We start from the raw sequence: 22,453 nt of genomic DNA, 5'->3' as shown, positions 1-22,453 counted from the left end.
CTACAATATAGCTACTCTTTATCCACTGTATTCTAAATAACAGCTGAATATCACTGACCTCAGAAAACACAGTTAAAGAAGTTCACAGAAAAAAGCCATAATTACCTTTTAATATTATATTATTTGGAGTCTTTTCTGTTTGCCACTGTCATTTCTCTAATCATTCAAACATACATCTAGAACTTGTACTTACAGACTAATCAGCTAGCACTGCTTGATTGATTCTTATTGCCCCAGAAACAACATAATCTGCAAAATTTATTGACAAATATTCTATAGAGTCACCACTCTCGCGCATGACTGGTACTACAATGATGGAGTATAAGTTCATATCATTCTTGAGAAATTGGTCAGTTCAGTCCAAGAGGTATTACTGAAGTCATGCAGATAAATCAGATTACGTTTAGTGAACCCATAAATCACCAAAAAAAGCTAATTTAACACGTACATGGCAACAGTTTCAGTCTTGCTAAGGCCAAGATGAGCTGCAATGTTTACTTTGGTGTATGCAAACCACTCAAACTACCTCAGTCACACAATCATTTGTACACATTCAACAGCATGATTTTCACTGGAGCTTCACTTCCACCAAATTTGTTCCCTTCCAAAGTCAGCATGACCTCCTCATATTTCTTCTCCCACGACAAGCTCAGTCAATAGTTGAAAGACCCATGTGTCCACAAAAAAGGTGAAATATATTTAACTGTGTGCTTGCAATGGAAGTTACAGATGGGTGATTGTTCGTAATCACCTGGAAAATATTTAGGACAATTTTTTTTGTTTTCTTGACAGAACTCCATGTTTTGTGATTTATTTCTTTATCAGTACCCACAAATAAACACATAATGTGGCTTCCTTCTTTTTGAGAAAACCCTTTTCTATACTCTTGTGAAAGAGGAAGAGTCTATTAGGGATTGAGACAGGAAAGACCCAAACGTCCATATGGTACCTTTACACAAACAGTGAGAGGGACTATGGCTCATCAGGGAGAATTTATACCATATTCTTAACAATATGTTACCCCCAAGTACTTATTAAGGTTGCTGAAATTGTAATTGCTATTTGGGGGTAAATGGGGATCGTGTTTGATGACATATTCACAAGTCATCAATCTTAACTCTCTACGTGCAAGCAGAAAACATACATAGACATCTACGAAGTATTAAGAACTCTTCCCTGGTTTTTAATACAACTACACAATGAAAACAGAGGAAACGAGCACTTTCTTCACTCAAGCTTTTTATATATTGTATAGGTATATGGAAGGCAGCTGAACAAGGGAAAGGCAGAAAAAAAGAATAATACATACATAGCAAAGAATTAACCATATCCTGGAGGCCTGGAAACTCTTTCCTAACTTCAGGACACATCACCACCATCCTTGCAGCAGAACTAGACTTTCGGTAAACCCAGTTCTAACACCTTGCCTTAAGCCTGAAGATTTACTATGTCTTGCAGGAACACAGATTCCCTGCAGGGGACCACATAGGCCAGGATCCTCCCGGAGAGCTGGCAAACACCCTGCAAGGCAAGTATGGTTGTAAAGAGAACAACCTCATTTTCACTTGGCAAGCAAAAGACTACAATGGACTGATCTGAACCAAATCCTTATTTGAGGCATCCTCATACAATTCATTTAGGGAAACAAGGATCGCAGCTTCTTGTACTCGTTAATACGTAGAGCATCTTTCCATGCATCTCTGAGAGCCTCTAAGCAGGCAATGACTCATACAAGACAGTCAAACATCAACAACCATATATTTTACAAATACTTCAACTGAGAGGTTGCATGCAATCCTTTCCATAAGAAACATGCATTTCTAATACAGCAGAACACAGATTCATCTATACTGCCTTTCAGAGCGAATGTAGAAAAGTAACTAGATTCCCAAAAAACACTTCTGTACACCACTCGAAAACCCTGCCTTTGTCCATCACTGCAGCTATCTCAGTAGCACATGGCCCCGGGCTGGCGATCCACAACTCTCAACACACAAAAGTACTTCAAAGCTGCACTAGAAACAGGGAGCAGGAAAAGGGGACACTATTGCTGAAACACAGAACTATGACCTCAGCTTATAATTTTACATTCAGCTTTTCAATTAATCAAACAAATGATTAGCAAAGAGGTAAGACATAAACAAAAGACTTAGGTCAATAACGAATTTTGAATTAGATTTCGATTTTTTATATGTTACAGTGATACCTCCTGAACTTTTGAAGGTTGAACAAAATGTCCTGAAGACATTGTTTTAAGCCCAACTTGGTATGATTTGAAGCAAAACGACAAGAAATAGAAGCAGCCAAGGCACCAAGCTAGACAATCAATTTTTTTACATGCCACTTCCTGCATTGCTTTTGTTTTTAACTGAAACGTGACCTGCCAGTAAATGAACAGCCAAGCATCTATTGTCACCAGATCTCTGAAGTGACAAGTCTTTAATAAGACTGCCTTCTGCAATAATCCTTTTTTGTAAGAAGAGATGAAAATTGTCCCTCAAAACATATTAGTTAGATTGGATTGATTTATATAACAGCACAATAGAATAGCAAGTCATGAAGGATAAAATAATTATCTTAATAATGTCCACTACGATGATGAACTGAAGCAGTTTGTACATTAGTAGGCTATTTATGTACACTTTAATTGCATTAGGTTTCTCTGCCTATAGTCACCTCAGAAGTGCACCAAGAGCTCTGTAATTCACATCACTTTGTGGTTTATTACCAAGACTGCGGCAACTAATATTTCACTTCCCAATTTTTAAAGCAAACATTTTTGCCTTTTTAGTAGTTGCCAGTGGAAGTATGACAGAAGGAAGAGGGTATCGTATACCATTTTTTGTATAATATTTTGGTATTTAAGACAAAATAATTTTTTGCTGTTTGTTTTTTAACCCTTTCCAGATGGGCCATTTCCAGACACAGCTATATCACATCCTCTTCTCTGCTGTCCAAAAATAAAATCCAAAAGTAATTCCTGGTAAACAGAGACCATGTCTGGACTCACAGCATTACTGAAACAAGGAAATGCCATATTGTCCACTCTTCAAACTGCTGCTTACATCCAATCTTAGGCTGGGTGGCCAAGAATCTGAAATAAGTGGAACACTGTCAAAATCCCACAGCAAAGGGCATTTCCCAAATGAATTATTCCTCTAGCACTGATAACAGCTGAATACAGGCAGCAAAGATGATCAGTGCTTTCCATTCAGCAACAGAAGTAAGAGCAGAAATAACTGTTTCCCCTCTTGGCCCATCTGCAGCATGAGAAGAGTAGAAGATCAACAGATAAATATACTGAGGTCTCCAGGATGTGGAAAGACACACCAGAGGAACTGTTGGATTCACACAAGCTTTTGATGGGAGTTTTCTGTGGGGGGTGGTTTGGGGGTTGCTGTTTTGTGGGGAGTTTTTTGGTTTGTTGTTGTTGGTTTTTTTTAATGAAGAAAAGCATTGCCATCCAAAACTGCAAACTGGAAACAGTCCTGCATACCAGTGCAGATGATGCATATGGAGCAGTTTGAAGAAATGGAGCTATTATGAAGGTATAATCAGGTTACACTGAAACCATTGAACGTATTTTTCAGTGGTCATTCAGGATTGCCGGTTGCATCTACAGTTTTTTCCAGTGTCTCTCATTCTGCATCCAAAATGAACTATCTCTCTTTACAGACTGCAAATCAACCTCAATGTGTGGGAGCCTCTTGTATTTAGCAAGGCATTTAAGGTACATTTAGTAATACAATCTTTTTATATGTTTATCATGGCATCTTTTATTGCCTTGATACTGCAGAAAAACTAATTGATATGTTTTGTTTAAAATAAACAGCCATATCTTCTTTGTCATGGTTTTATGATGATTTCCACCTCTGTTTTCATTGAAATGCTATTAAATGTGTTTGGTTTTAAACAGCCTTTGAAAAATGACGAGTGATGAAAACATTTAGATAATGGTTCGTCTATTTTTGTTCACATGACATATCAGATATGCCACTCTTTGCTGGATTCTGAAAGGATGGAAGCAGTGTTACACAATATCCACCACCCCCTAGTCTTTTTGTTAATCATCCCTAATCAGCTGTTGCTTCACAAATCAAATTTTTAGTCCTTTTAGGCATGCGGTGTGATGCTAATGTGTGGCAACAGAATGTTGATTATAGACCACTGGGTAGCACTAGCTGCCCCATTAGTAGCATCCAGCTGTCCAGATTCATGCATGAGCAAGAAGGATTTAATAAGTTAAGATGAAGAGCAGTGAAATGCCTGTGATGCAAATAAGGACAATACAGAAATAATTAGTGTGAGGCAAACCATCTTTTCAAAGCAGAATTAGTTCTGAGGTAAATGACTCTAACTTCATTAATCACTAAGTGTATTGTAAACTTTTAAACTAAACTGCTTTGACACCACAGAGGAATGTAGGATATTACAGAATTCCTGTGTATAATTATGAAAGTGAAATTAAATTATTTCAAAAGTTGTGTGAACCATCCCTACCCAGAGCATGAGAACACAATTCAGATGACCGTGCGACTATCCTGAGATTATTAAAAAGAATCATCATTGAAGAACTAACAAAATAATTGACTATTTATGTCATAAGGGATGATATTTCTTCTTATTCTGAATGGAACAAAATAAGCACAGCCATTATTCGTGGATGCATTAACCCCACCACACAGTGCCAGACCCAAGCACTGACCACAGTCTTCAGTTCCTGTCCTGTCCAGAAAAGCAGCAACTCATCGAGTGCAGAGTGCTGAGAAAAGTCACACACATTCTCCACAGAAACACTACCTCGTGTATATCAATGACAAAGAGTCTCAGCTAAAGAAAGTCTGTAATTCTTGAAGTAAGGTCTCTCCAAGACAGGACAGCCAAGTTTGTTTCAATGCAACAAAACAGGGCTTTTACTCCCAATGATTTAGACATTGGTATTTTCAAAAATATTTTTAATGCTTGTGTTAACCCTCTTTCTGGCAATGATGAACAAAAAAGCAGACTGCAAGAAACCGAGCATTCCAAGGTCTACAGTGCTAAAAACATCCATGAACACCTTAAGCATGATTTGAAGGATTAACTGTTTTAAAATCATTTAATTAATACAGAAGACTGCTACTCTTTTGGGATCCCTGTGTTTTCAGCTGTAGGAAGCATCAGAGTATCACTGGCCTCAAATTCTGATAACATGAAAGTTGTTATTTTTAGTGTCATCTTTTAAAATCAGAATCTGGAAGTTTGCATATGGAGAGTTTCTGCATTTTTTAAATGTAAAACACTTCTGAAAGAACAGAAAACATGAGCATTCGGAGTGCTGTTATTGTACCCTGGTTGTTCATTATCAACTACTGTTTCTTCATTTACTACTTTGTTCCTCCGTTACTCAGTGATAAAGGCTTTTCTAGAGGTCAGTCTTCCCCCTGCTCCCCGCTTACAAACTTTCCCATGCCTGCTATTTTTTTGCCTTCTGATCACAGCCTACACCCCCCCAAAATCCCCTGTCATGTTTCCTTCCCAATTTCAAGTACCTCCCCAAAACATCATGGTAGTTCTTTACTTCTATATCCAATTGCTATAAGTTCTAACAAGCTTCAAATAAAAGTGCTGAAGGTTGAGATTATCCCATCATTACTTTAAAAATGAACACAGTACCATTTTTCTTACTTTATACAACCTGGCCTAAATTTTCTTAGGGTACAGAACTTGTCTGTGTGTCACTCTGGTATAATAAACAGCCAACAGTTCCATAAGTACCAGGGTCCAGCTTCTCAGCTGATTCAAATTGACTTAGAGCTAGGCAGACTGACACTAGCTGAGGAAACAGCTCTGTATATCTAATTATACGGACAGCAAAATAGTCACTAAGAGCTCTATCGCAGTTCAGCCTATTTTATGTAATTAACTGTACAATAAAATGTTCCATGATCAAATAGCTCGGTTCCTTTGAAGTACTCACTTCCCATTTCCTTCAGTAAGCACATCTAAGAAGAAATTCCTTTATACGTCCATGAACATTTGAAACTATCAGCACTAGAGGCTGCCTTTGTCTATTTTGTGCCTAATCCCAGCTACTCTGGAGAGAAAAGCAAAATCTCCAGCTGGGTGCAGTGACTGCAGAATCGGACTCTTTAAATACATAATGTTCCTCTGTACAACTAGAGTCACGTCAGTTGTGACAGGGACCAAAGCCATGTTCTCCATTTCGTTCTACACGGGCCAGAGTAGCGCAAAGGCCAAAAAAGTTCTCAGACATAAACAAAATGGTCTGGATTTGAATCAGTGACCTGGAGGTGAAAGGCTTCCTAAATAGCCTCCCCAGATTCACTCTGGGTCTCTTCTTTAGCCCTCATTCTGAAAACAAAGATGCATTCATTTTAAGCTCCGTTAACTTTGGGAGGGGAGGAAGACAGTAATTAGCATGCCTCAGTTACATATATGGTTCATTTCTTAAACTCCTTGTCAATTCATTATTTCAATTTTTGACAAAGCAGCCTGGATTAAATCCATAAGTAAATGGATTTATGCTGTTTAGTCACTCAGACTTTAAAACACTCTGAAGGCTCAGAGCATTGCCCTACTCCTACAGGAGCTTATGTGCTATTTCCACAGACAAAATTTATTAAGTACATTACATCATTATTTTCTAAATCAAAATTCTCTACATATTTTAGTAAATTGCCTCCTAGAATCACAGTATACAGAGTCTGAGAACTGTTAAGTTAAAATAACTTCTCTTTGGATATCTCTGCTTTATTTCTCCCTAGAAGCCTTTAAGCTGTTCACAGCAGTCCCTGACAGAATGTGCTGGAATACAATAATATGTCAATTAACTACAGTCAACCAGCTGCTAATACTATTTCTCCAAAATGTCTTCATTATTAATGGCAATCACTGTGGTGTGGCAACATGCTAGAAGACTGAAAAAGAAATTATGACCCAGTTCTATGAATAATTATACTGCATTTCCTAACATTTTCTTATCACATTATTAGTACAGTTGTGGTTTTAAGTGCACAGATCCAATTTGACCTCTTTTAGCAACAGCCCACAGAGGCCACCCAGCCAGCAAAACCCTACACTTGTCATATATTTTCATTTGATAAAGCTTTATAAATTATACACCATCTGTGGCTTTACATTCATCGATGTTTTCATTGACCATGGAACATTTCTTCAAAGACACTTTCTAGAGCATTTAGAAGAAGAAAATCTGGAAAAAAAGGTAACAGCTCTAAATGACTGTGATGGAATTACTCACATGTGTGCTAACTAATCTACTCAAAAACTGGGATGTGACTGCTCTGGAGACTACTACAAAATATAGAGCCTTTTTTGCTTGTACATCATTAGTGGTCAAACACAGCCCAGGTGACAGGTGTCTGAAAGTGGATAGCAGCTGGGGTCAGGGCTGCTTGGTGGCCCGTGTGAAATGCATCTATTGTCTCGATCCAGCTCCAAAGCGACACGCGTCACCATCACAAAAAACGCTCCAGAGGCTGGCACAAATTGACACCCTTGTTGGCAGCCCCAGCGGTGGTGCCAAAGGCTGAAGGGGGTTTATGATTGCTCTGTTCTTTTGCTCACAGACGTTGTCATTTCTGATAATGATGACATCTCAACACATCCACAGCCCAATACCCTTCAAACCCCTTCCTCCTTGCATCCTGCTGGGCAATGTCACTACCTTGGGCAGCAAGCCCAGTAAATTACCAAAATACCTTAGATGGCACATATAGACTGTTTCTAGAGATACACTCTAATTATGTCCAAATCTCATTACTTTTCTAAACAAATGTAAGTTTGAGCAGTAATGCAGCGCATAATAAACAACAATACATCATTAAAACATAGGACTGCTGCATTATAGTTCAGAGATAGTAAATGGTTTGATAGCATTTCGTGTTCAATTTTGTTTTAAATAACAGCTGTCTGTGCTTCTCGGTGTCCCTGCAGGAGGAAAAATCAAAGCTAATGCAGAAGAAAACACTCCTCCCCTCCTCCTTTCAGAAAGGAATTCTTCAACTGTTCAGTCAATTCAAATCTAAAAATAACTGGAAAAAACACTTGGAAAGAAAAAAGAATGCCTTCCTAATTGCATATTAATTGCTATACCCAATTGTAACTTTCTTTTGCACTAGCAAGTAACATCATTTGTGCCATTATAAGGCTCTTGAGAATCCTGCCAACAGAGAATGTGCATGTCAAATAATTGATTCAACCTGCCACTTCCCACAGGGTCAATAAGGAGCAGCTGGACTTGAAATCCCTACCTAAAAACAACAGCTGCAACACACAAGATAGACCCAGAGCAGAGGTACAGTCTTTGTTTCCTCTCTCCTGATCCAAAGCACTTAGTTAAATGCCCAGGCAACAGAGCAGAATAGAAAGAGACAAGTTCACCACTCACACAGGGGGCAGAACAGGGATAACTGAAAGGAAAAAATTGCAAAGGGAAAGAAGGTACAAATGAGGGGAGAGCAAGATGTACTGAACCTGCCAGATCCCTCTATCAGGAGTTCATTTTTACTCTATGTAACTGTTCTGGATATGTAGGACATCCAAAATCAACTTTTTCCACCAGCAAGCTTCAGAAAACCCAGTAGCTAAAGCTGCACTTTCAAGGTCTATGGCAGCTTTCTCTTTCAACTAGGCTATCTGGGAACTAAGAAACCGGATCAAATAGCTTCTCAGCACTTCACTCCTAAAGTTCCTGCAATACTCCAGGTAAAAGACAGTGTCCGCCTACCTTGCTCCTGCTCACTCCCAGTCCTGACCAAAGGGAAAAAAACATACACACTCTTCATGACTATCCATGGCTTGACATCTGCCCTCTTGTAGCTCATAGGACCACAGCAGGATCCCTCTTTCCCCACATACAAAACACAGGTGACCATAAATTGCCAATATTATGGTCAAGTTACTATTTACATGGAAATCCCAGTTCACTGAGCAATCTGGCATTGAAGCAACATTTATACGTGTTATTATCTGCCTGTAAAGAATTCTATATTCTCTTAATAGTCTCTGAAAAATCTTACAGTTACTTATTTCCCGCTCAGCTTCTGCTATTTGGAGGCATCATACAAGCTAGATACACTTTTGTAATACCATGGCTATAAACCACATGTGATAGGATTGTCCCTCACACACATCTCTGTCTCAAAGTGAGCTTTGCAGAATCTGAAACACCATGCTCACACCACCACAAGTGCTAGTAAAGATACAACTATATTTTCTGTAAATACTTGTACTTTCAACACAGGAGCGAATGCCTTTTCATCTACCCCTGTAACAAATACTAACACTGCCATCATTAAAGATACTAATGCCTGCCCTTCCTCGTTAGCAACTGCGATGCAAAAATTCTTTCATTGAAAAAATGCTCTCTCTGCTAAAATTTAGGAGAGCTTTCAGGACTAGTGTTAGTCTATAGGAGCTTACCCTCTGCATTTACACTCAGAGCCCTGAATTACAAGTATCTTTGATCACGTGTGGTATTGCAGTTTCTTTTTATACGCAAGTGCACCTTGCTAAAAGGAGCTTCAGCACCACCAGCACGCCAGGCACTTTCCAAATTCCCATGAAGACTCGGACCCCATCCTGAGCAGCATACATGCATAAGCAACCTGTATTTACAATGAGATTTTATTCTCATATGATATGCCCCATAAAAATCACACTGGGAAAAAATGCCTAGGGTATTCTACGAATATAAGTATGCATATTAATTAGATATTGCACTTATGCTATATAAAGCTGTGTCAACGTTCATATAATCCAACAAAAATCAAGGGCAGTTGTGCTTCAACTGTCTGAAGGGAAATATATTTGCTTTGTAAATATTAACGAACTTAATATGGTGTCTGTAGGGACAGTTTTTAAGAGGGAACACAGAGCAGTGAAGCAACAGCCACAGTGAACGTCAGCAGGACTAAAGCATGTGATTTCTATTGTGCCTTTTGAAACATAATGAGGTTATCATCATACAGATTGTATATTATTAGTGTGCTGTCCCAAAGGACGATGTTTGTTTAAATATCCACAGGGGAGAGGTTATCACCTGACGGGTATCAAGATTAAATTCAGGGGATTCAAAGTGCGATGTGATAAGTTTGTTTCATATTAGGGCAAGGTTTGCACATTCACTTCAAAACAGTAAGCAGCAGTGCAAGTTCAAAGACTTTTTCCACACATGGAAAAGACATTTGACACATACTCTTGCAAAACAAGGTGAAAGTAAAAAGAATTAATGAAATGAATCAAATATGCTGTATTTTCGGAATAAAACAACAGTTATACATTAACATCTCAACTAAAGGATAAGACTGAATATGCAAATAGAAGAGTAAGGCTTTTAACCTTTTGGCTTACAAAACCCAAAGGAACTTTAAATGAAAGGTGAAATTGCCAGCAGAAGAGGCTGAAAGTCACACATAAAACCCTTTCCCCCAACCTGAGAACACATAGCTGGATTGAGGCTTAAATACACAGTCCCTTGTAAGTGTGTGGGAAAGCTGCATGAGAGAGTCCAGAAAAGAATACAGAACCTGAAAATCCCTTCCTCGTACCTCATCAAATCCAGGACATTTGGAGATGGGCTCATGAAAGAGCCTAGTTTCTTGCAAGGGTGAGAAAACAGAAAGACACCTATCCCCCTGGCTTTACTGTGCATTGATAATGGAGATGAGCATGTGGCAGCTGGTTCTTAGGATTTTATTTCAGACTGCAGTACTAAAGAGTACAGCAGTATATTAGCATGTGGTACCTTTAGTCCAATAGCAAAGACAAGACAAACATACTGACTCAGAAAAGTTCAATACTTCTGGTTCAGAAAATCATCCTAAATTCAGTTCCGGTAATATTAGAATGCACTCCTGAATCAGGATGAAGACAGACAGAAAAGCAGAGAGACATGGGCAATGACAACCTGGTTATTTCCAAGGCATAACTGTAAGTCAAATCTGTGCTCTGTGCCATGGTGACTTTCATTTCAACTGTAAAATTATACTGCTTTTAAACCTACTTAATTCTGCTTTTACCCTCAGCCAGTATTTGTCTTTTCTAACCACTGACAGTTTTCCAGTTATTTTACTAGTCCCAAAGTACATTCATCCTTTTTTTTAACGTAAAAAAAGAAAATAAGACCTCAATAAATGAATCAAATTTAGATTTAGCAGCTGTAAACAGCCTATGCTAGTAAAAATTAATCTTCACACTGTTATCTCATGAGAGATCAGGTTAGGAGCAAGATGAGAACCTGAGCAAGTTTCATTGTAGCCTGTGTTCAAAAACTCTTCTCAGGAAGCATCATTTATTCCTGCTGAAGAATTTCATAGCTCACCTAATTTATTCTCCGTTTTTTCATTAATCCCAAATAAATGAAAGCAGTACATAATCTGTCCTGAAGTCTAAGTAGGAAGGTGATGCACACCCTTAAACTGTGCTCACATTTGAATTTAAGCAAGTTGTTCTGCATTAATTATCAGGTATTCTATCTTGGAAGCCTGTCAGTCATTCCCATGTTTCCACAGGTTCCTATTGTCAATGCTCCCCACATCCACAGTGCTCTTCTCATCTCTTCTGTCATTTCATATATAATAGACAGACCCATTTGTCACCTTCCCAGGAATACAGTATGATACAGAACCTATGAAGTATGTGGCCAATATCATCTAACCTATTAAATGTCAGAATCATATATCTCAAACTATATGTCAAGATGCTGCAGTATAGCAGCAATAAACTCATTTTGTTCCTCATAGGGAATGCACTCCGGCTGTAAGAATCCATGCAGGTTTCATTCTGTATAGATTTGATTGTGACCTACTGTTGATGGCTAACATGCTTGGAGATGATGGTAGGAGTTGGCCAGATAAAATGTCAGATGGGAAGACAGAATAAAACCTAAGAAAATATTCCCTTTATAGTTAGCTAGCTTGTACCAGCTTGGTGCCTTGTAGGGTGATCTGATGCTTGCTCCAGTATGAGATTCGCCTAACGTATTTTTATATTTTATTATTATTTCACCCTCACATGCCATGCTGGACATTCTGCTTTGGGGAAAACGGTAGATGACAGAACTGAATTTAAATCAAACAGAAGCAGCAGCTTTCCAGAAGCAAAAAACAGCTACGTGAGTTTAGTGAAAACAGAACACCAAAAAGCAGACATCGTACGCTCTGCAGGATGCCAGGGAAGTGCCAGCAAAACAAAGCATGTGCTCTTGGCTCGTGTGGAAGGGCTGCTGCCCATGCCAGCAGAGTGGCTTCACTTAGCACCGCATTGTGTGCTGGGGCTGGGCAGGCAGAGCAGCCGTCAGCTGGGAGCCAACTGCCCCGACCACGCGTGCTTCCAGCACGTGCTGGGCTGTACAGCTAAAGCACCTCCAGGGCACTTGGGGAGGCCCAGGTCACCTGGACAGACGTTTCTTGTCTGCAAAGACCGATGAACACATCACCCGAGAGTCAGTTCAGAGAACTGAAAACCCTGTGGCTGAAGGAAACCCCCCCAAATCAAAGACATCCTCTGCAGGCTGTGGAGCAGGAGGCTGGGCACTGGGCTCCCTGCCCCGAGGCCAGGCCAAAGGGACTCTTCCCCTGGTTTCTGCCAGCACCCTGATGAGGCCTGGGTGGCTGACTGGCATCAGGGACAGACTTCGGGTGGCCACCTGGTTTATCTGCTGCTGGCGACTGCCTGCCCATACCCATCCTCAGCAGACAGCTTCCACTTTGAGTCTCACAAAACTCTTGTCTTCATGATGGGAGCCTCCTTGCAAACCTCCATAGAATCAAAGGCAAACCTCCTCCTGCCTCTCCTTCCTCTTACCCCATCTCAGCTCAATTCCTGCTAAGATGCAGCTGTAATCCTCAGATACAGTTCAGTCGGACACGAAAGTATAGCAAAACATAAATCACAACAGATTTATTAACATGAAGAGCTCAGAAGCAAAACAAAGATTGTAATAGCAATTTCTCTGTTACTCATGAAGTATCTTATCTCACTAGAGCTACATGGGTTACTATTCATCATTTATTTGTCTATTTATTCCTACGTACCCATGGGGCGAGCAGCACAGGCCAATTTAAAGAAAAAGAGTGTCCAGAAGGGTAACAACAATAACTGAATCTCCCCAAACAAAGGCTGGACCTCTTCTGGCTGATTTGACAAGCCAGTTGAAATTATTGGGATTTCTGGCTGAAAGCCAGTACATAAAGGGATGTTGTCATGATCTTTTTTATCATGCAAGAAGTAACAGGAAAGAAAAAATGTAACATTATTTCAATTTATTTTTAAGGTGTTTTCACACAGCTCACTACAGCACCCAGGCCCCTCCAAACATACAGAAATCGGGAGGAAAAATCAAAGAAACAAGACAAAATCTCAACCCCAAACTAGTGATAATTTTGTTAATTTAGCTACATGCCTGTAGAATTTTCTAGCTATTCAGGTTCCTCTTATCATAACTGCCATTAAACTGTAAGGATAAAAAGAACAAATGCTTTGACAAATTTCAATTATTAGATAGTTAACTACTGTAAACACAAAAGAACCCATGCAGAGCCTTGTCTTGTATTAGTGACACTCATTAGCTGTAATGGAGTTACAGGAGTCATTATTTATGCAGTACACTAAGTGCGTATAAATCTTTACAAAGATATATCGACTGAAAACATCTACACTATGCATAGAAGTGGATTTCCTCGATCCCTAACAAGTTTTAGGGGGAAAGGGTGACAGGAAGTCATGTTTCCAACTCCTCCTCCCCACCATTTTTTATTTGGGTCACAAGTGAGTAACACAGAAACCGGTCACACGGGACATCAGTCACATGGGATGTTCGCAGCAATCGCGAGCTCTAACATTTCTTTCCAAGAGGGATGCCTTCCTGCCTTTCTCTCAATAGCTGTATCAAAAATAACAAAAGCTTTTAAAGTGTAATAAATAAAGTATCACGTGTAATGAATACGGGCTTTGTCTGCTCTGCTTTATCAGCCTTCTACCTCAATAGCAGTCTGAAGAACTTATAAGAAACCATCGCTGCCTTGGCAGCTTACTTATCATTTCAGAAAATGACTTGTCTGTTGGGATGATAGTTAGGTTTGGGCTTTGGGGACAGCACTGAATCTCTTTGAGCCCAGTGAGAGAGCAGCTACACAGAGCCAGTAAATCATTTTAATTTTGTACAAGTTGAAAAGCATTTTTTCCTCGACTTCAGCTAGATGACAGCGGCATGATGGCTGATTTTCATTTCAATCGGAGCAGCATATGATTACCACCTAATTAGAATGTAGAAATAGAAAGGAGATCATTTTTTAACCTACCCAAGAGAACGGTGCTGGGGGAGGGGAGGAGATTATGTTAATCAAATGATACTGGCATATAAGAGCTACCAAAATAGCCGCCTGAATTTTTATCAGCACCCTTACTGTCCTTGAGGATCTGTCAGTGGCTTCAATCGAAACCTGTATTTTCAGAGCTTTATTTCTGAGTAATAAATATACTTTAAAATAAAGACATGCCACTGCAGGCCCAAACTTGTCGTAAAAGATATCACCTTAGGCATAAATACATATATTTTCTTTCAGAATTATGCATAGTTTTGTTGACAACTGTAAAACTGTAAGCATGAAAACTACCCAAGCAAAACCAAAAGTGATACTATCTTAGGAGGAGTTGTTTGCATGAGTTACATTTTTTTGAAAAATATTTGCTTTCATTAATTAAATATTGTCAGCTAGCTACTCTACTCCTTTTTGGAATAAACACAGAAACTTAGTTGCTCTGCCTAGGGGAATATAACTGAGGTTAACGTCAAAGGAAACTGCATCAGACAACGTCTTCCAAGCCACGCTGTCTGCACCCTTCTGTAGAGATAAACACAAGACCTCATCTCAAGATGCCACTCTGTTGAATTGTCTCTGAAGAATGAAGAGCCAAAATTAGGTTGCTGAGACCACCAAAGGGAGGGGGGAAAAGAAAGTTTAAAAAAAAAAAATCAATACTGAAATGATCTTTCAGGCAAGCAGCCCACAGAAATACTGAAATTGGGTTGCCCTGATGTTTTCATGGGCTCAGAGGTAAAAGCAGCTTTTTGTTAGCTGCCTGACCTGGTTTTGAAGGCAGAGACACAAGAAACGTTCCTATCCTGCTGTCTTACACCTCCTAGGTATATGCCTATATAACATAACACAGCATAGCACAGATACTGCCAGACTAACGCAGTACCCACACAGATACCATGGGGTGCCATGCTTACCTGCAGAGAGCTGCACATGACACAAAGTTGTGATCATGTTAGTTTATCCCAAAATAAAGCTGTAGTGTCTTTAAAAGCTCACTGAAGCACACCAGCACTACCCTGCCTTGTGCAATAGAGAACAGCGACAACACCCTTTGCTCTGTCCTACCAGGCAGTGGCTGTCCAGCAGAACATCTATCTCTCTCCAAACTAGCCACCAGTACCTAGGACCATTTTAGGTGCTTGGGATATCCTGCTTGGCACACAGATATTCCCTCTGGAGGCCAATGGCTCTCCTGTGGGTCCTGTGCCATATCTGCCAGTCCATGCAGTGGTCCTGTCCTCCCTCACGCACCTAAGACCAGTGCTCTTTTTATTTCAGCAACAATAACTCTTTTGAGCCGAGGTGCCTCAAGCAGGCTTAGGCCTGGGCAGCCAATGTAGAGCACAGCTGGTTTAAGTCCTGCTGGACCTCTCAGCTGCGTTTTATACTTGAGGAAGCTGCTCCCTCACTGCCCTACTCTGGCCCTTCATGACCAGGAGGAGACATCTGCTTACCATAGCATCAGGGTTATGAGCTCCTTGAGGACAAGAAAAACAGCATAATCCCTAACGCTCTGCTTTCTCATCACAGATCTTCCCTTCCTCCAACTCCTACATACCGTCCCCATCCTCAATGGCTCACACAGCTTTTATCAGCAGAATAAAAGTCCCTCCAGTCATATCCATGGTCCCCATTGCAGGGAATGTTTCCTCAGCTCTCTCTGCTCTCATACGCCCACAGCTCCTGCTGATGAGGCAAGGCCAGCCCAACCCCTGCATGCCACCAAGGCACAAGTGCATATGGGAATCAGTGCACAGGAAATTCCGCTTTGACTGTCTCAGTAGTGGAAAACATCATCATGATTTGGATGAAGGACAGTACAGGACGAAGCACACGTGCAGGGCACCCGTGTTGTGGTGTGCCTAACTTGACAAACCAGGTGTTTCCTCCTGAAAATTGCTGTCACGAGGAGTACAGCAAGTGTGATCCTGCCCCCCTTGCCAAAACCACAGTTCCACTCATTTCAACTGTACCAGGGTTTTGCTTATCCTGTTTTGCTGGAAGTGTACAAATTTTTTTTGGCAGTGGGATGATGCATAACTACTTGCTGAAACACAGGGACCTAAATATCATGTACTTCAGGCAAAATAAAAAAAAAAATCTCTCTTCACTAGTGATTCTAATGAAAAGGAATCAGGAATGTGTTGATTTATTTTCCATCTATGTGCTTTTAATCTGCATCAGTTATTTCAATGGAACATATATTGCAATCGCACTTTCCTGGTTGTTGTTCTACTGGGGTGCGTAATAAATGTTGTGAGATATTGTGCAAGAGAAAGAACAATTCTGTGAACTAAATGTGCCGTTAAATTAAAGTCTTGAGCAGTGAAAAAGTCCTGAGGCTTTTCATGTCAGTGACATAAGGTGAGGCATACACTGAGCATTTTTTATTTTTCACCCTTTTGAGAAGCAAAGCATGGTACTGAAGTAAAAGCAAGTAACAATTTCTAACATTGCAAATGTTCAAAGATACTCACCACAAAGAAACAAACATAACCCTCACCCCCCTGCCCCCAAAAATGTAGGGGGTCCAGTATTTAAAGGTGTCACAATTTTTTTGTGATACCATTATGCAAAATCAAGTGGCAGTATCTCAAACCTTGCCAAATTATCCCAGAAAGAAACATTCTGAACTGTTCAAAGAGCTTAATGTGCATTTTCAAATGAATCCCAGTGTATTATTTCCTAAAGGATGGGATCCAATTCTATTTTGTGCTCTGAAGAATTCTATTAAACCTTTAGAGCACTTTGTGAAATGTGAAAATGCAGTTTGCTAAAGAGATAGCCTAGGTGGTCTGCAGTAAATTAACCCAGTACTGCTGACTCTGGCCATTCTTGTGAGTTTGCTCCAAGGGATTTCTACGCTTAACAGTATAACACCATTTACTAGCTTCTAAACTAGATTTGCCCTCTGGCTGCCAGTCAGCAGACCTTGGTGTAAAACATGGCCAGAAATTAGTTTGACTAAGAGTTGCATTTCAAGACCAGAACAGTGCTGTGTGTTATGTGCAACTAAGTCCAAACCGTTATTTACAATACTGTTGTTTTTCCCTAGTGGACTTTATGTAGTTAAGTTTTAGGCTGCTACACTATGATGGCTGCTGCCCTGCCTAGCTGGTGTTCCCTGTTCAGAAAATTACAATACATCTCTCTCTGTGTTGCTTTGTAACAATTAACCTCAGAAAGGAGCTAACTTCATTTGCATGGTAATGAGACATTCATTGGAGGGACATCAGAGTCAAGCATGCTAATAAGTTTTTATGCAAACACCTGAGGGGTCAAGCACAACAATGGACTTGGATTACAAAACCTTTTATTAAATGCAAATCACATGTCTTGTAAATACTATGACAGAGAACTTCGTAGGACTCTAACACAGCTTGCAAGAATGGAGTCATTTAGGTTATATTTTCAGGCCCCCAGGCTAAGGAATATAGCCACTGATTTATTTATATTTTGAATTAATACCAGTGTGGATAAAATCTTCATTATAGCATCAAAGGAGAGAAGTACTACAGGAAGGTAGAGAGGAGAAAACAACAATATTGCCTTATCTTTCACAAATTTGTCACAGTTTCCTGGGATGCAGGAAGGCAGATAAGACTGCTGCTGTAGAGCACAACAAAAGACTCGCAAATTTGTCAGGTTTCCATCTTATTCACCTATCTGTTTTTGCCAAGTGTATTGTTATGTAGGCAAACTTCCTAGTGAGCAAGCTATCATTTTGGTCTCCATCTTGCACTAAAACGTCTTCAATTCACTCAATCAATTCACATTCTACACTCAAAGAGTTTGAGATCTTAGGACAACCAGTGCCAAACATTACCAAGGGGATAACTGGATGCCAAACATCTTCGTTGCTCAGGAGCAGAGCCTGAACAGGATTTATCAAAGACAAGGCAGACTGCACAAGAAGGAATGAAGGGAAGAAGCTGACTTTGATTCATTGAACTCTAGCAGAGCCAAGTGCAGGAGGCCTCTTTTGTTCAGGAGAGGCTGCTAGCAGGACACACTGACTCATTTTGACAGCGTGGCCAGTGTCAGGGGAGTGGTTCTGGTTAGAGATAACAGGAATGAAACACGGGCAACCCTCTGAAAAGCTGGCCTCATGGCAAATCGTTAAGAGGTTTTGCTTCCGAAGTGAACATGTGAATTTAAATATCCAGTGTGTGTAGTGGAAGTTGCTCTATCTTTATGATAGAAGTTTATAGAAAGGACTATATCATATGGTTATCTGCAGCAAGAGGAGACTATATTGTTGAGAAACAAAGTCCCTCTCAATTCACTTCCTGTATAAAGAGCAGCTTTTGGGAAAATTTTGGGTGATGTATAAAATTATTACTCAAAACCCAAAATCTAATCCAAGCGAGTAAGTGTACATAATATAAAATGGATCAGATTGACACCTGGCACAGAGCTACGTCGGTTCATTTAAACCAGATGAACTACGCTCACCTTGCTATATGCATTAAACAACAGCAACCCAGCAACTGTATGCTTCTCAAAGATCTCTTTCACTGCGCAAGTTACTGCTACCTTCAACAGAATTGCTAAGTCTCTTTATTTTGCTGCTGACCTATTTACGACACGTGAAACATGCTAGTATGCCACAGTCTAAAATTCAAGCCAGAAGACTGCAGAAAAACTTTACGAAGCGGGAAAGGTTTGTACAAGAAAGTACAAAGCTATGGATAACTGTACCCTCAAAACATATCTTGACCGACATCTTGTACTCCACTTCCTTCAAAAATTAACAGAAGCTCTTGGGGATTAGCTCTGAATTGTCATATTCACTGATATGTAATAATTGCATCAAATGCCTCACATGTACATCTTCAAGTGCATCAAACAGCATGAGATCCCAACTTTGTGAATCTGGGATTCAGGGTGTTAGGAAACATTTAATATAACAACTATTAGCTATACTAGTCCAAATTCAAAAACCAGCTATGACGTAAGCTCAGTAGGAGAATTTTTAACAACTGTTTTGTAGTCTGGACAGCTGGGGCTCCTTTCACTGTCCAAACATTGTAAACTACAGCTACTTATTTAAAAAGAATTCAGGTTAAATTGGAGTTTGTGGGGAGCAAGACAGAAGCTTTAGAGCTAGGCAGCCACAAAGGCTAAGAATTGGAAGGGAATTTGTTCCAGAGAGTGAGAAAGGAGGACTCATGCATATTCGGTGTTCATAGTTTACACTAATCTGTATGGACCATAAATACAGTGGCATTTTGCAAATGCAGGTCAAAATACATAAAAAATCATTATAACTCAGATAAGAGGCATGAACATATGTGACCAACACTGTCACTTCAATCACTATCTGCTAAGAACCTCAGGTCTTCTTCCAAACAGACCTGGAGCTTTCCGAGGACAAGAGGAACTCACTTGAAGTCTATGGAGGGAACCAGAAAAATGTGGAAGCATCACACTAACTAGAAGAAAGAGGAAAAGGTGACACACAGGGCATACGAGAGTTTCCAGGTCAGAGGCAGAAAAAGGAGAAAAAAGGGAAGACTGAAAGCATATTGAAAGCAAAAATCATCTTATAGCTGAGAAGCAATACTTCAGAAAATAGTTTTCATTGAGAAAACTTGTACATTTTTGACAGGCAGTTTATCAAATGAAGTCAGGTTTCTTGTATACCACTAAGAGAAAAGTAATTAAGGAGTGTATATACAATGCATACTCAGCTTTTGAGGAAGAAAAACTTACTTCTGGAGCCAAAAAAGATTTTTGGCGTATTTTTTTAAATTATGCAGAAAAAAATGCAACTAAGAAATTATAAGATGGCAAAGCAGTGCAAACATAGAGGTTCTAGCCTTACACTTAAGGGTTAAAATTAACATATTAAGAGACTAGATTCCCCAAAATATAAGCCTAGAACTAGGCTGATGACACTTAGGCACCTACAGTGTTAACGAATGCTGTCCATCCAAAACTCCTGCTTCAGTGCTCAGATCTCTAAGTCACAGGAAGCTATCAAGTGCTCAGTGCTACAAAGAATCAGTGTCCAAATACGTATGCACTCCTTACTGTACCTTCAGGTTTGAAAACTCAACTTACCATTCAAATCTCAACATAGTATTTCCTTTCAATTCAAAGCTGGTAAAAAAACAAACCAAACCACATAAACCTGCTAAATTCATACCCTAACATATCAGATTTTTGTCACAAATAGGTCTCCTGAATATACTGCCAGAAGAAAAATACTACTAATTATGTCCCTATACCCACTGCTTCTCCACTGGATGCTTTGTTAAATATTTTCAGACAAAAATGCTGAACAACTCTAGCTGTCTGAAATCTGCTAGCTGTCATCATGAGGAAACAGGCATATCTTCATTTCAAGACACTATGATTATTTTATTTGTTCTGTCACTTCTTTGTTGCATTTCTCCGATTCAACACCAGGAACTATCAGCCTGCTAAGAACTCAAACCAGAGAAAGACAAAAACTAGAAAAGAGAGATATGGAGATCACTCTGTTGAAAGCATTTTTTTGTCTTGTAAAAATAATCACCATCATGTTGTCACTGGAAGAAGACCAGTCCTGTTAAAAATTCAGTTGTATCACATAGTTAGTGAGCGATCCAGGGAAAATAAACGCTTAACTGTAAGCAAACCAAAAATTAATGAAAACAGAAAATAGTATCACACAACTCTTTACTGTAAAGTGACCCCTGGAACACCACTGACCTTTGGTGGCTGTTTCTACTGACAACTGTTATATACATTTCCTTTCCAAGAATCTCCTCATTATTACACAAAAACTCTGACGTTCAAAAACAACTTGGGGAGAGAATAGTCTTTTACTTTGCCAGGAAAGATTACAATGCCCAGGAAACGCACAGTATGGTTTCAAACAAAGGTATTTCCCTTCAACTCCAATGTAGCTTTTAAATATAATAATCTTTCCCCCGCTATATGTCCTCACCTGATTTCCTCGGTCTTAGACTAAATAATAAAAGACTTTGAGGCTCAAGCCAACGTTTACTCTTTTCACAGTTTCGGAGTCAAAGACCATAATCTTAAACAGAAATTTGGGAAAATTATATTTTATTCCATACCTCATCGTGATTCTTGGTTAACCACTCCTTAGTAGTGTTAAGGGCAATGACAGCAGCAGGCTCATTTGGAAAACCTAAAGACAGAAGAAATGAGAGATAAAGAAAAGGCATACATTTTTCTACACATAAGAAAACAAAAATCTGGATTTTTTTTTTCTATTTTTTGGACTATTTTGGAATTACAGTTGGTCAAAACCCTTCTTCACAGATTTCTATAAAGGTTTTAGGTGACATCAATTACTTTTTTTGCCAGCTAAACAAGTTGAAAATAGGGCCAGTGATGTTTTACTGGATTTTTTTTTTTTTAAACTCTAGTTAGGAAAGCTCCACAGCTCAAGAGAAGTAGAAAAATAGAGGGCTATACATGTGTCATACTAGGCAGGCAACAATATAACACATATATCACAGTTTTCAAATACTAGGCTTACATTTCATGGCATGCAAGAAAAATTCAGACATTTCTTAAAGCACAAGGGCTTTCTTAAGGCTTGCTTTCTTTAATCAATCTGTCAGCAAAACTATACACCACTATGACCCCAACGCCACAGGCCATGCAAGGATAGAAATGTTGGAGTTAGAAATCTTTTAAATTTATGACCTAAAACATAATGAACAACTTTGGAAATTAAGGAATTCATGAAGCATAAGCGTATGAATTTAAGGCCTGATGCTGCATGATATACTAGAAATAGTAAGTCCCCCCAGCAATAAAGAATATCAGAAATCTTTCCAGGGATAGAGACTTTTTGCTTTGATGGTCTCTATCTATCAAATCTAAAGATGCTTTCATTACTTAGTCAGCCTTAATTTAATTTTCATTTAAATTCCTAACTTGAGGGCAGCAAATCATTTTTGTGAGGATTTAAAAATAAAAACCTATAAGCTGTATGAATTGCTCTCAGTAGGTTAGATTAATAGAACAGTCTTTGAAGAGGTGGAGCTGCAGGCACAGCGTACAAGCAAGCAACAGGGCTAGACAGAAGCAGTCATGAAATTTGACATACAGCTGTGTATATACAGTCTTTTTTACATCACAGA

General features: G+C 39.4%; 1 protein-coding gene across 4 annotated transcripts in view; it reads right to left on the bottom strand.

Annotated features, from left to right (window-relative positions):
- MACROD2 (mono-ADP ribosylhydrolase 2) overlaps positions 1 to 22,453 on the bottom strand; it is an 896,855-nt gene that overhangs the window by 244,539 nt on the left and 629,863 nt on the right. For all 4 annotated transcript variants that reach the window (XM_068410970.1, XM_068410960.1, XM_068410976.1 and 1 more), the window contains exon 8: positions 21,416 to 21,489. In XM_068410970.1, the coding sequence (XP_068267071.1) occupies positions 21,416 to 21,489 (74 nt within the window). The remainder of the gene's footprint in view (positions 1 to 21,415; positions 21,490 to 22,453) is intronic.

The sequence above is a fragment of the Nyctibius grandis genome, chromosome 1 (genome assembly GCF_013368605.1).
Source record: "Nyctibius grandis isolate bNycGra1 chromosome 1, bNycGra1.pri, whole genome shotgun sequence".
In the NCBI taxonomy this organism is placed as follows: Eukaryota; Metazoa; Chordata; class Aves; order Nyctibiiformes; family Nyctibiidae; genus Nyctibius; species Nyctibius grandis.
The sequence above is the reverse complement of the archived record's forward strand: the minus strand, read 5'-3'. Positions and strand labels throughout refer to the sequence as shown.